Raw genomic sequence first — 11,444 nt, 5'->3', positions numbered from 1 at the left:
CTAGTTTGGCAAGCATCGAAATTAATGAAATCTGATTTCCAGTCGATGTGGGTCTTGTGGCTGCCTGGCTTTTGGACTGAATTACTCTGAAAGCTAAAGCATGGGGTCTTCTGTCTACAGAAATTTAAAAATACATTCTCACTTTCCTGAAAAAAAGCTTGGTAAAGGCTTTAATAAAATTTTGCCAGGTATTCGACATTAGAAGTTCTGGTTTTCGGTCAGAATTTCTCCCCTAGCAAAGCTGATGCTGTATGAATTAAATATATTTGTATTTAAAGGATTTATAATTGCTTTTTCACAGGTGGACTTTCTGTTGTCTAGTAGTCACTCATGCCAGTCTGCTTACTTTCTCTCCCACTGTTCTTCCTTCTGCAGAAACATTAGCTCAGTCTGTGTTCCCACCAGCTCTCTTTACAAAACATGGAGTGTCTCTGAGTGAGCTCTCTGCTGCTTTTTTTTAACATGTGGTATCAATCATTTCAAAATAATCAAGTTTTCAACAAGCTGTTTGAAACATTCACACATACAGAATGTTATTACACAAAAGCAATTCCTTAAGAAAATAGACTAAAAAAAGCAATAAACCCAAAGGAATTCTATCATATACAGCTGCAAAGTATCTGTTGTGTGACTGAACAGCAGAGCTGGATCTCCAGATCTCCATGTTCTGCTACTGTAAACTAGAGACAGGATTAATGTCCCTGGGCTGATCACTAGGAAAGGTCTTGTTATATTTTGCATATGCTTCACACGACTATTTTCTAGTGATCAGGATAATGTCTAAGATCAGGAATTCCTGGGAATTATTCCTGAATCAAACAAATGAACATGGTTAGATATTGCCAATGGGGAACACAGCGGCAGTTGAAAGCAGAGGTAAGATAGCTAAGACAACCCCTGTTGTCTGAAATATAACTTGGGCTGAGAGCGACCTGTGTCTACCCTTACACATTCACTTACTAGTAAAAATTCTATTTTATTTACTTATTTCTATTCAATAGGATCTCAGAAATACAAAACACAACCAAAACCAATCAGCAGAACCAGAACTTATGATCATCTGGCTTCCTGGTACAAAGCTTTTATAGGAGGCTTTCTGCCCATCCCTCCCTATTTGGTCAGCACTGCTAGGTCAGCTCGTGCTACAATAACACATCTGAATGGTATGAGAGCTGTCCTTCAACGTCCTGCATGGTGGCACTCTGGCTTCTTCTGGCAGTGCCAAGTGACAGGGCGGCTCGAGCAGCACAGATGTTCTGTCCCTGCTGGCCTGCCAAGAAGGTGCTGCAGGTAAGAAAGCAGCTGACTGTGACCTTGGCCAGCTTTTACATGGTGAGAGGCAGAAGAGGGCTTTTCCCAAACCCCCCTTGCTGCCAGCACTGGCTTGAGAGCTGACACCTATTCCATTTAAGTGCACTTTAAAAGAATAAATCAAGTGTTATCAAAGTATTTATTGCAATATTGGACAGTATTTGTGAGGTGAAAGACACCTAAAGATACTACAGAGAGATCTTACCGAAGCAGCTCCCGTTTCTTGTCTTTGTCACATATATCTCACTTTTTTAATTACAGAAAGATATTAGCTGTATGTTCTTATTTAATATGAACCTGAGGGGTGGGTGGTATTCATTTCTATTTTATACACTGGCCTGTTGCGTTACCACAGATATTCATCTATCCTTAGGTGTTTACAACCAGAGCTGCATCAGGAAGCATTTGAAAATGCAAGTGGCTTTGCAGACAGCACAAAGGAGGGAAGTAGCTACTTTGTGTGCAGGAGAAGGCACCAAGCAGCCAGGTTGGGTGGCTGCAGGAAGAAGAATGAAGACAGCTGCAGTAGCTCAGGCTGCTGGTGTGCTGACAGTCATTTGTTGCTCTGCTGTTGCTACCACAGCACATTGTAGGTGCTTGTTCTGCTCTGCTGCGTTAAGGATTTCTTAACATAGACAGGGGACACATCTGTCCACATATCTTAAGCATGTTGCTGTCTATTTTTCATGCCCTTATCACCAGTATCACAACAAAACTGCAGAAAAAAGGAAATGGCAACCAGTGGCTACCTGTTCTCAGACATGTTTGTGCCAGTCCTTCTAGGACAACTCCATCATCCTGTTTGCTATTACTGAGATATCTTCATACAGGTTTTGAAAGAATAAGCTTACCTTTTTTCCTTCAGGGAGACAGTGTTATGGGAAGCCTCTGGGCTTTGTTTTCTGTTTCAAGAAACAACTTTGCTTTGTTTAATTTGCAAGTTCCTGAGCTGGAAAACTGTGTCTTGAAAGACCAGTGGCCTTAAACTGACCCATGGCAATAGATTTATGTGTCTGCATGCATATATGTGTACACATGTATGCAGGTATATGGCAGTATATGTATACCATATGGAAGCAAATTCTGAAGGGCATGGAATTATTTTCAGAGCATGTCTATAATTCAGCTAAACCAGGAACATTGCTCAGAAGGTGGAGCTGAGGGTACTCAACATTTGAGTATTACAGAATCTACACACTGCTTGCTATCTGCCATGGCATGTGCACCAGGTCCTGTGCCCACTTCCTTCTCATTTGCCAAAAGGTGACTTTCCTCACTTTTTATCTGCCATTATATTATGGTCCAAAGCCCAAACAGAGTTTCACAGAGAAACACGATGAGGATTACAGGATGTTACAGGAAGCATACATTGGTGTATTACATTCACTGGGTCCATTCTGAAGAATATAAGGGGGTCTTCAGGTGATGCTGCTCTTTCATCACACTGCAGACTGAAGTTCTGCTAGTGTATACTAACAGTGATACAAAATAAGTCAGGAAGATAAAGAAGACTTGGAAAGGTCATGGTTTTCAGTGAGTTGGTCACTAACAAAAATGTGAGACATATGGGACTGATGCCTTTGAACTGTAATGGCAGGGTGGGCATTTGCTAACATAGGACTACTCTGCTGTAGGATGTTGTCTGTCTAATATTTAGGCCGAATAACTGATGTAAGGAAGGAGATCAGCAGGTACCTCTGGCGACGGGAGGGCCGGGGGGCGGGAGGGGGTGGTGTGTGCTCATCGGCATGCAGTCAGACCCCCTGCGCTCACCCCGACACTCCCACCACCGCTCTCCCGCCCAGCTCCCCTTTATGGGCGGGCTGCCGGGACATGCTCACTAGGAGAGCTCCGCGGCTACCGCACATGCTCAGTGGCCGCGGAGGGCACCGCCGAAGATCGGGGTTCGCTCCGCCAGCGGAGTAGCCACGGTTTCGCTGCGCCCGGGCCGCGACATGCCCCGCCGCCGGTTCCACGGTCGCCATCGGCCCTAATCGCGGGAGAAAGCGGAGGCCGCGGCTGAGCGGCTAGCGGTGAGCGCTGGGCCGTGGCGGTGGCGGGTCTGCGGGTGCGTGCGGTGCCCGTGTTCCCCGGGGAAGGGGCCACGGAGGAGTAAGGGGCCGGCCCGACAGCCCCGTTACCGACGGGCGGCCGCCACCGCGGCCACTTCAGCACCTCGGCCAGCGCCTCGGCCGGGCCGCGGCGGCGGGGCCGGGAGGGGCGGCGGCGGGGCGCGGGGGTTGTTGCCCTGAGAGGAGCGCCGGGCCGGTCCCGTCGCTGCGGGAGGCCCTCTCGTGTCCTCCACCCGCTGTTCCCGCGGTGCGCCCGCAGCAGGGAGGCCGCTCCCTGCCTTGGTGCCGGGGTTAGTGGGAGGCCTCGGGCCGGGCTGGGGAGGAGAAGAGCCCGGCGAGGCGTAGCGGGCGGAGGGGGCATCTCCGCGGTCGTTACCGGCCGGGAGGCGGGGGGATGCGGCTCCCGGGGACACTAAAGCATCCCGGTGCCCTCAGGAGGTGGGGGGAGGGAGGAAGAGGCAGCTCCTTGGAAAGAATTAAACAAAATTAAACAAAATAAAGGTGGGAAATGCAGCTGAGGCGTCTGGGATGTCTCTGCTGGGCAAAGCAGATGCCTGGGAATTACCTGTGGGATGGGAAACAAATGGGAAATGCCTGGGCATTGTGTGTCTGCAACCAGCAGCAGCGGGGCTGTCCCTGGCCGAGCACAAACTCAGTGCCCGGCCCCTAGGGTACACACTTTGTGCCAGTGAGAAGTTAAAATATTGAACTGAATACAGTGCAATAAAGCACAGTATCAGGGGTTGTGTTTAGTCATCTTTGCAAGGCCCTTACAGAGTTGCTCCGCAGCGAGAACACTTTGTGCAAAGTAGTAAATTGTGTTTAAATTCTGTACATAAAATGAAATTTGCAACCCTTTCTCATAGCCAGCGCTGAAATGATTGCTGTTTTTTCTGTGCAAGGTCATAGAGGCTTTGCAGTTCCCTGCCTTGTTAGATGATCACTAACCATCTTTAATGCAGTTTATACAGGATATTTTTGGTGAGGAATTCTCTTTCCAAGTTTCTGAGGATTGTGAGTTAGACAGCTTTTGAAGGACATCATGTTTATTTCTTAAACAAACTGGAGCAAACTTGCATTTTAAACCTGTTCCTCACTGTCAGTCTCTTAACTTTGGGAAGCTTCTTGACTGTCAGAAAATTGCCAGTGTGGGTTCTATATCACAGGTACACCTCAACAGACTTGTCTCTCCAGGCAACTAAGATCAAACTAAAAAAAACCCAAACCAAAACACAGCAAAAGCGTTTGTGTGTTGTTTGCTTTTTGTGGGTATGTGGTCCCATTTGGAATATCTAACACTGCTGACATAAACCTCTTCCTTCTCTTTTCCCACAGACTGAAGGTTTTTCTGAAGCTTAATCTTCAAGATGAAGCTCTTAGTAGCAGTTTTCTTTTTTGTCTCATTCTCCTTATGGGTTGAAGAAGCCTGTTCCAAAGAGAAGTCTTCAAAGAAAGGAAAGGGGAAAAAGAAGCAATACCTATGTCCATCGTATGTTCCTTGTTTCTTTTATGCTTTTGTATGATGGTGATCCTGCCATTTTTTTAACAGTGGTAATTACTTGGCAATTGAAGTAGAAGGTGATGTTTTCTGCTAAAAGAAAGGGACTTGGGGTGGGGATGGGAGCAAGAGGGTTTGACTAGCATTGTAGTTAAGTTCTCCCAATGAGTGTATTTCTACTGCAAGAGGTCCTCTGATTTAACAAAAGGAAATATCAAAGCCATAGTAAATAGTTTCTTTCTTTGGGGATTATCCAACCCAGTGTCTTGATATGTGTGGGGTCATAGTAGTGTGGTTCCATAGTGCTGTGCTGCCTGGCATTGTGTTGCAGGTGTACTGGGGAAAGCAAGGAAGATGCAAAACTGTCAAAATGCAGTTTTTGGTTAGCTTAGTTCTGTAAGAGAAAGCTTGCAGAGCTTAATTCATGTTGAATAGAACTAAGGACTTCAGCATCTTCCATCAGTGATTTACAGCACTATAACTTTTACAGAGGTGGATTGATCTTTGCCATAAAGCGTGCCATTATGGAACAATGTCTCTGTAAAAATGCAGAAATTAAAATCCGTGGTTGGCCAGCTGAACCAAGGACGTATTCTGGAGACCCACGATTACTTGGTGTTAAAAATACTCCATCTTTCTAATGCGTACCATGTCTTAGGTTGTGATCTATAGGACAATGCAAAAGTTCAATTTGTGAGTGCCTTCTTTGTCATTTTCTTGGCCAGCCTTACTGATCTTTATAGTGTTATGGCGTAAATATCCAAGGAAAAGATTGATGGAATATAGTAAGTTGCCAAGAAGCGTAGAAGAGAGCTATGCCTGAAACAATAAAATTTGCTTAGACAAATTTAAAACACATTTCTTCTTTGAACATAAAAAGAGAAGAGTGAAAGATGAGACTGGCTATTTAACATGAATAGATTGGAAGCAATGCCTGGATAATACTTTTTTAAGTTCTCACTCTTTTTAAATACTGACAGTGATATTTATTTGTAACCCAAAATTTTTAGAAAGTTTCTAGTAACAGTGAGTATTTTCATTCATTTTTTTATATCAAACCTAAAAATGAGATCCATCTTTGGATTTGAGTACATTAAGATACAAATATGATCATGACAATGACCCCTACCCATTCTGTCCCCTTTGACTAGTTAAGTTGAGCTCTGAATGAGCTTTTGATCTGAGCTACCATGAGGATTTGTAGCTAGGAGAGAAATGTCAGAGTTCCCAGGACAGGTGTCAGCACAGAAGTCCTCAGAAAGTGAGTTACACAGCTGGGAACTGAGTCCAGGTCTTCCATGGTCTGCTGAAGCAGACCGTGTTCTTGACTTGGTCTTAATTAGAATTTAAAAAATTGATGTCATTTTTTATTGATAAATGGGTGGATTTTATTTTTATTTTCTCTTAAGCACCTCTCAAAGTACCCTATGCTTTTGGACACCAGTTGACATTACAACCATTAAACACAATGTCACTTGTCAGCAATATACTTGAAAAGCATTGAATAAATGCTCTAATTTCCGATGTGATACTTTTACATACCAACCAGTTGAAGCTTTCTGTGAAAATATTAGTGGAATCCAGTATTTGTCTGATGTATCACTTGTACAGGGCTGCTAGCTGGAATTAATTGCCATAGCAATAAGCCGTGTTGGATTTTCTGAATAATGAAAAGGTTGTCTGTATCTTACTTGGATGAAGTTCACAGCTTGAGAGACAACCACTTGTAATAGCAGGATTGTGGGACTCCTATTTTTGTGGCTGGCATCTAGAAGACGTCTCATGTGAATGAGCAATGAAAATCCGTTCCGTCTTGCAGAGAAAGTAGTTCCCTCTTAACTCAGGCTACCAATGGCAAACTTTCAATCATCAGCACATTTTTAATAGTCTTCCACAAAACTTCTTGACTTGGTGACACTCTGCATTATACAATAGGCTGCCTGCTCGTAATATATATATTTTTTCCTGTGGAAAATGTAGTAAGGACTTTTTTCTCAGAAACAAACCAAAACGCAATGCAGTGGACTGGGAATTAAGTGACACCATGGGGGTTGACAAAAAATGGTCTCAAAGGAAGTGGTTGAATGAAAAATTTACTAGCAAAGCATGAAAGAAATTTTTTAGAAGAATGCATTGTATATTTTTAAAAGACAATAAATAGGATTTTGCATTATATATAAAATTGAATGGTACAACTTCCTAATGAAAACATATATTTAGAAGTTAAAATCTTAATCTGCCTTTAATTTGCATTGGTTACTGGTGCAATAAAATTTAAAACTTAATTGTAACAAATTATTGCCTTCTGTTTCCTTAAAACTTATGATAAGCTAAATTTTACCTCCTCAAGAGCACAAAACCCCACAGAAGTAATTATATAAGGAACAATATTCTCTTTACAAACTTTATAATGAAATTCAAATGTATGCAAGTAACTTCCCAGGAAAGATTTTTACTGAATCTGATGTTACTGCCTGAGTTCCTTAGTTTGATGTTAAGAAATGAAGGGTTATAAGACTGGTTTGGGACTTTAGAATAAATTTGTTTGTATGAAAACCAAGCATACTTGAACTTTTCCTTTTATGGCACTCCAGGATACAAGCCTTTCACCAAATGTGCCCCTCTGGCATGAAATTAACCACTATTAGAATAAGCTGAAAACAAGCTGATTAGAAACCCCATAAAAAGTTCATTATTGTCTCATAAATAGATGTTTGCTTCCTTCAATTAAGGAAATTCTATTTTGTATCTTAGAGCAAAACCTCTTACTTGTGATTATTCATAACACTGTACTTCTCAGTGCATTGTGTGATTTTGGCTTGATTGCCCATCATAGCTTCATTTATTTCTGAAACTGTTTTTCTCAGCTTATTATTGAGGGGTTTCATGAAATTGATGCTTAAGCACTTGATTCTTACTTTGATTTAATGCTTGCTCAGAACAGATGTAAGATTTCATATCTTATATTCAGATCATTTTCCTTCTTACCTCAGGCTTTCCAAATGAAACATAATTATACTTATGTCTGAGTCCTGAATGTTCGTTGATTAACAAAGAGATTGATATATTAGGCCTAAAATACCATAATAGGGAGTTCTGCAGTATGAATCTGAGAAGCTGTCTTCCACAGATGGTTAGTGCAATAAAATATAAAGCTTTAGTGTAACACTTCTCTTGTCTCCATGGAAAATATATATAAAGAAAACAGGTCTACCTCTTCAAGAAAATAATAAAGAATTTTGTGGATTGCAGTCTTCTGTTTACAAAGCTTGTTTTGAAATTCACTATACTGAATACAGATGATTTCCATATAGATACAAATGGATTTAGTCACTTGATCATAGACTACCCACCCACTTTTACTTACCTCTTATTAACTTCTCATAATTCCTCATAATACCTCTTTCTGGTAAAAATGTTGGACGTTTAGCTGTGCATGTTTCTAAGAGCACTGCTGGTAAACATTTTTCCTTTTGTTACATCATAGTAAATACTTCAGTTATTTTATGATGTTATCCCCAAAATCCTTACTAGCCTAGAAGGTCTCTACTCAAAAAACACTTGCAAGATCTCTAGGCAAATTAAATTGTAAGGGAAGGGAAGTTTGGTTATGACAGTGTTATAGAAGACATAGAGATGTAAGAGGGTCGAACAACAGCTAACAAAATCAGTTATGACTGTGCTGATAGTCACAACTATCCCTATTAATTGTAGTTTTACTATGACTCAGCTGTCCACTTGCACAGTGTTAATTTCTGAAGATCCCAGAGTGTCTCTAATACTTCGACAATGCCAAGGAGTATAACCTGTATCACTAAATCTCATTCTTATGTCTGGATACCAAGACTGTGCTTTTAAAATAGTGTCCCTTCTTGTCCATTCGCACCTTTGAGCTTTTGTCCACACGGAGATTTATATCCATGTAGGTGATTAACTAAATACTGTATGATATCTATAGAGACTTTTTTACCCATCAAGCTGGAGTACAAATCATATTTTGGCTTGTATTCAATGAAGTGTATCAGCTACTTCAGAAACTGTGAAATGGCCCTCTAAGCCCTCCAGAAAACATGGCTTGTGCCATCTGCCAGGGCAGAGGTGTAGAAAGGTCACAAATGTCAACGTTCAGTAAACAGCTTCTTTTAAAAAATAGCAACAAAAGACAGTGAAAGTGGAGAAAAAACAAAGTTGTTTGAAAGTCTGTCCTAAAATTTATCTTGGTTAACTTTCAGCTTCTGCTTCATTCTTCCCATAAAGACTAAAGTAGAAGTTCAAAGAGAATCCTCTCCACCTTCCCATAGACAAGGACTTCTTTTAAATTTTATCGAGCGTTTGGGTATACATGGCCTCTCTATCTGTAATATGTGACCAACCCCAAAATGTAAATGGTGGGAAAGTGGAATCATCTCTGTCTTCATTCCCATGTCGTAGAAGACATTGTTGATAGTCTGTGGACATTTTAATTTGTAAGTGTGATGAGAAGGTTGCTACAATTTGTGGGAGAAGATGGAATGAAGTTGACAAAAAACCCTTGAATTCGGTTGTGGAGGCAGTTTCATCTCACAGTTGTTCTGAAGTACATTGCAGAGCCCATGTCTGGTTCCTATAAAAATTCTTTTGCCCCATGGTAACAGCAGGTCAATGGTTTAATTATTCTGTATTATGTAACTCTCATGGAAAGCCATGATTCCAGACAGATAGGGCCATATTCAAGGGGGTTTGGGAATTTGTTTTCAGAGTGGATAAATGTGCTTGAGAGTAAAAGATAAAGATATATAAGCAAACCTGAAGTTCTCTTGTAAAACAGTAATTAAGTGTGGTAGGCTGGTTCTTGTTCAGTAATTCACTGTCTCAGTGAACAGCATTTACTCCATTCTGAACACTGAAGTGATGAGACACTGCAATCTTGTGGAAGAGTTACAGACTTTGTATTTCACATACAACCTCCACACTAAAACAAGTTAGAGTTGCAGGATTAATTAAACCCCCTAAACCTAAGCCCAAGGAAAACCATAAGTCTAAGTTCTGTTCTCAATTCCACCAAATGAATCTTTGAAAGACAAATTATATAAAATGTACCTCCACTTACACTTTCCACTTGCATCTCCACTTATACCACCATACAGGTCGTTAGATTTTACAAAGATCAGCGTATTTTCTCAGTACTTGCATTACATTAGGAAAAAAAGGCTGGGACAAGGAACTGATGTGGATAAATAAATAATTTTTAAAATGTTCATGGTTCTGCTTAAGCATCTCAATGCTGATTGTGTTTTGTGTTTGTGTGTAATACCGAGACACAACAGGACACCCATTATGCACAAGGGTCACTTAGGTGGTGACTTTGGTAGGATGCAGAGATACCTTAACCAGGGGCAAAGCTAATTTTAATAAGTGGAACCATTGCTGTGAGCTTGCTGTGAGCAGTACAAGTCAGGGTGGATGAAGTACCATATTAAGCTGATACAGGTTCTACTGATTCAGGGGCTGTCATCGCTGTGGTGGGCAGATGAATCAGCTTGCTTTTGTGAAGCTTAGGGAATAACAAGGCACTTCAGTTTGCTATATAAACACTTCTAAGGTTTCTAACACTGGCAGTGTTAAATGTGAAACCAAAGCTGGACTTACAGATTTCTGATAGACAAGAACTTAAGTAGTGATACTACTGAGCTATTCACACCATCCAGCTTCAGGAAGGTTCTATACATGCCCACATCAGGAGACTACTATGCTCTTTGGTCTATCTATTGCAGGAGATGAAAGATGAGTTATTTCAGCCCTACAATTCAGGGTTCACAATTTGGGTTGCCCAGTCTGGGTTTCTATGTCAAATCCTGCTATGAAGGAATCTTTTTGTTCACCACAGTTCATTATCTCCAAATTTAGATACTGAAGTTACATATCTAGTTTTAGGTGTTCGGACATCAACTGCATTTGTAAAGACACATAAACAGTTACTTAGAGTTCCATAGTTCTAATGTAATTAGAGATACTACTTTGCATTGGAAACGCTGTAATTATTCTTCCCAGTAATAGATGTGTCACCCAATATGGTTTGAAAATGCAGTTATTAAGCATACTGGAGATCAAAGAGATCACTCAGGAGAATTATATAGTATCTTGTCATTTTGTGTTAACCTGCTTTTATGCTTTGACTTATTGCACTCTAAAAATCAAATGCCTGCAAATAAGACCACTGATAGTTTTCATCAGGGAAATTGTACTTACAATATATGCTCAGATAACAGATACTATGTTTCCTAAAGCTTATTTTTACCATTCTCATACATACGCTGCTGTGTATAATAACTGAATAATGACTGAAATGTCAGTTTCCATCACATAGGTTATATAAAGTGTACTATAATCTGTTGTTTTCAGCATTATATAGCTGAAAATTTTTCTGGAGATAACTGGAGATAACTAACTGTGAGTAGGAATATATATATTTTTATCTGTCACACAATAATCTAGAACAATGCAAAGGCAAAGCTTTATCCAAGATTATCCAAGCTACGCTTTCTAAGCAAGCATAAGCAATAGAACAAGCATGCTACCTGACT

General features: G+C 40.9%; 1 protein-coding gene across 1 annotated transcript in view; it reads left to right on the top strand.

The window, feature by feature from the left end:
• Positions 1-4,750: 4,750 nt before the first annotated feature.
• The window catches only part of GLRB (glycine receptor beta), a gene marked incomplete at both ends in the record, with an annotated part of 44,626 nt that continues 37,932 nt past the window's right edge, over positions 4,751-11,444 (top strand). Inside the window, one exon of the mRNA XM_080623551.1 lies at positions 4,751-4,872. Coding sequence (XP_080479677.1) covers positions 4,751-4,872 — 122 coding nt within the window. The remainder of the gene's footprint in view (positions 4,873-11,444) is intronic.

Source organism: Psittacula echo (genome assembly GCF_963264785.1).
Source record: "Psittacula echo genome assembly, chromosome: 1".
Taxonomy (NCBI): Eukaryota; Metazoa; Chordata; class Aves; order Psittaciformes; family Psittacidae; genus Psittacula; species Psittacula echo.
The sequence above is the reverse complement of the archived record's forward strand: the minus strand, read 5'-3'. Positions and strand labels throughout refer to the sequence as shown.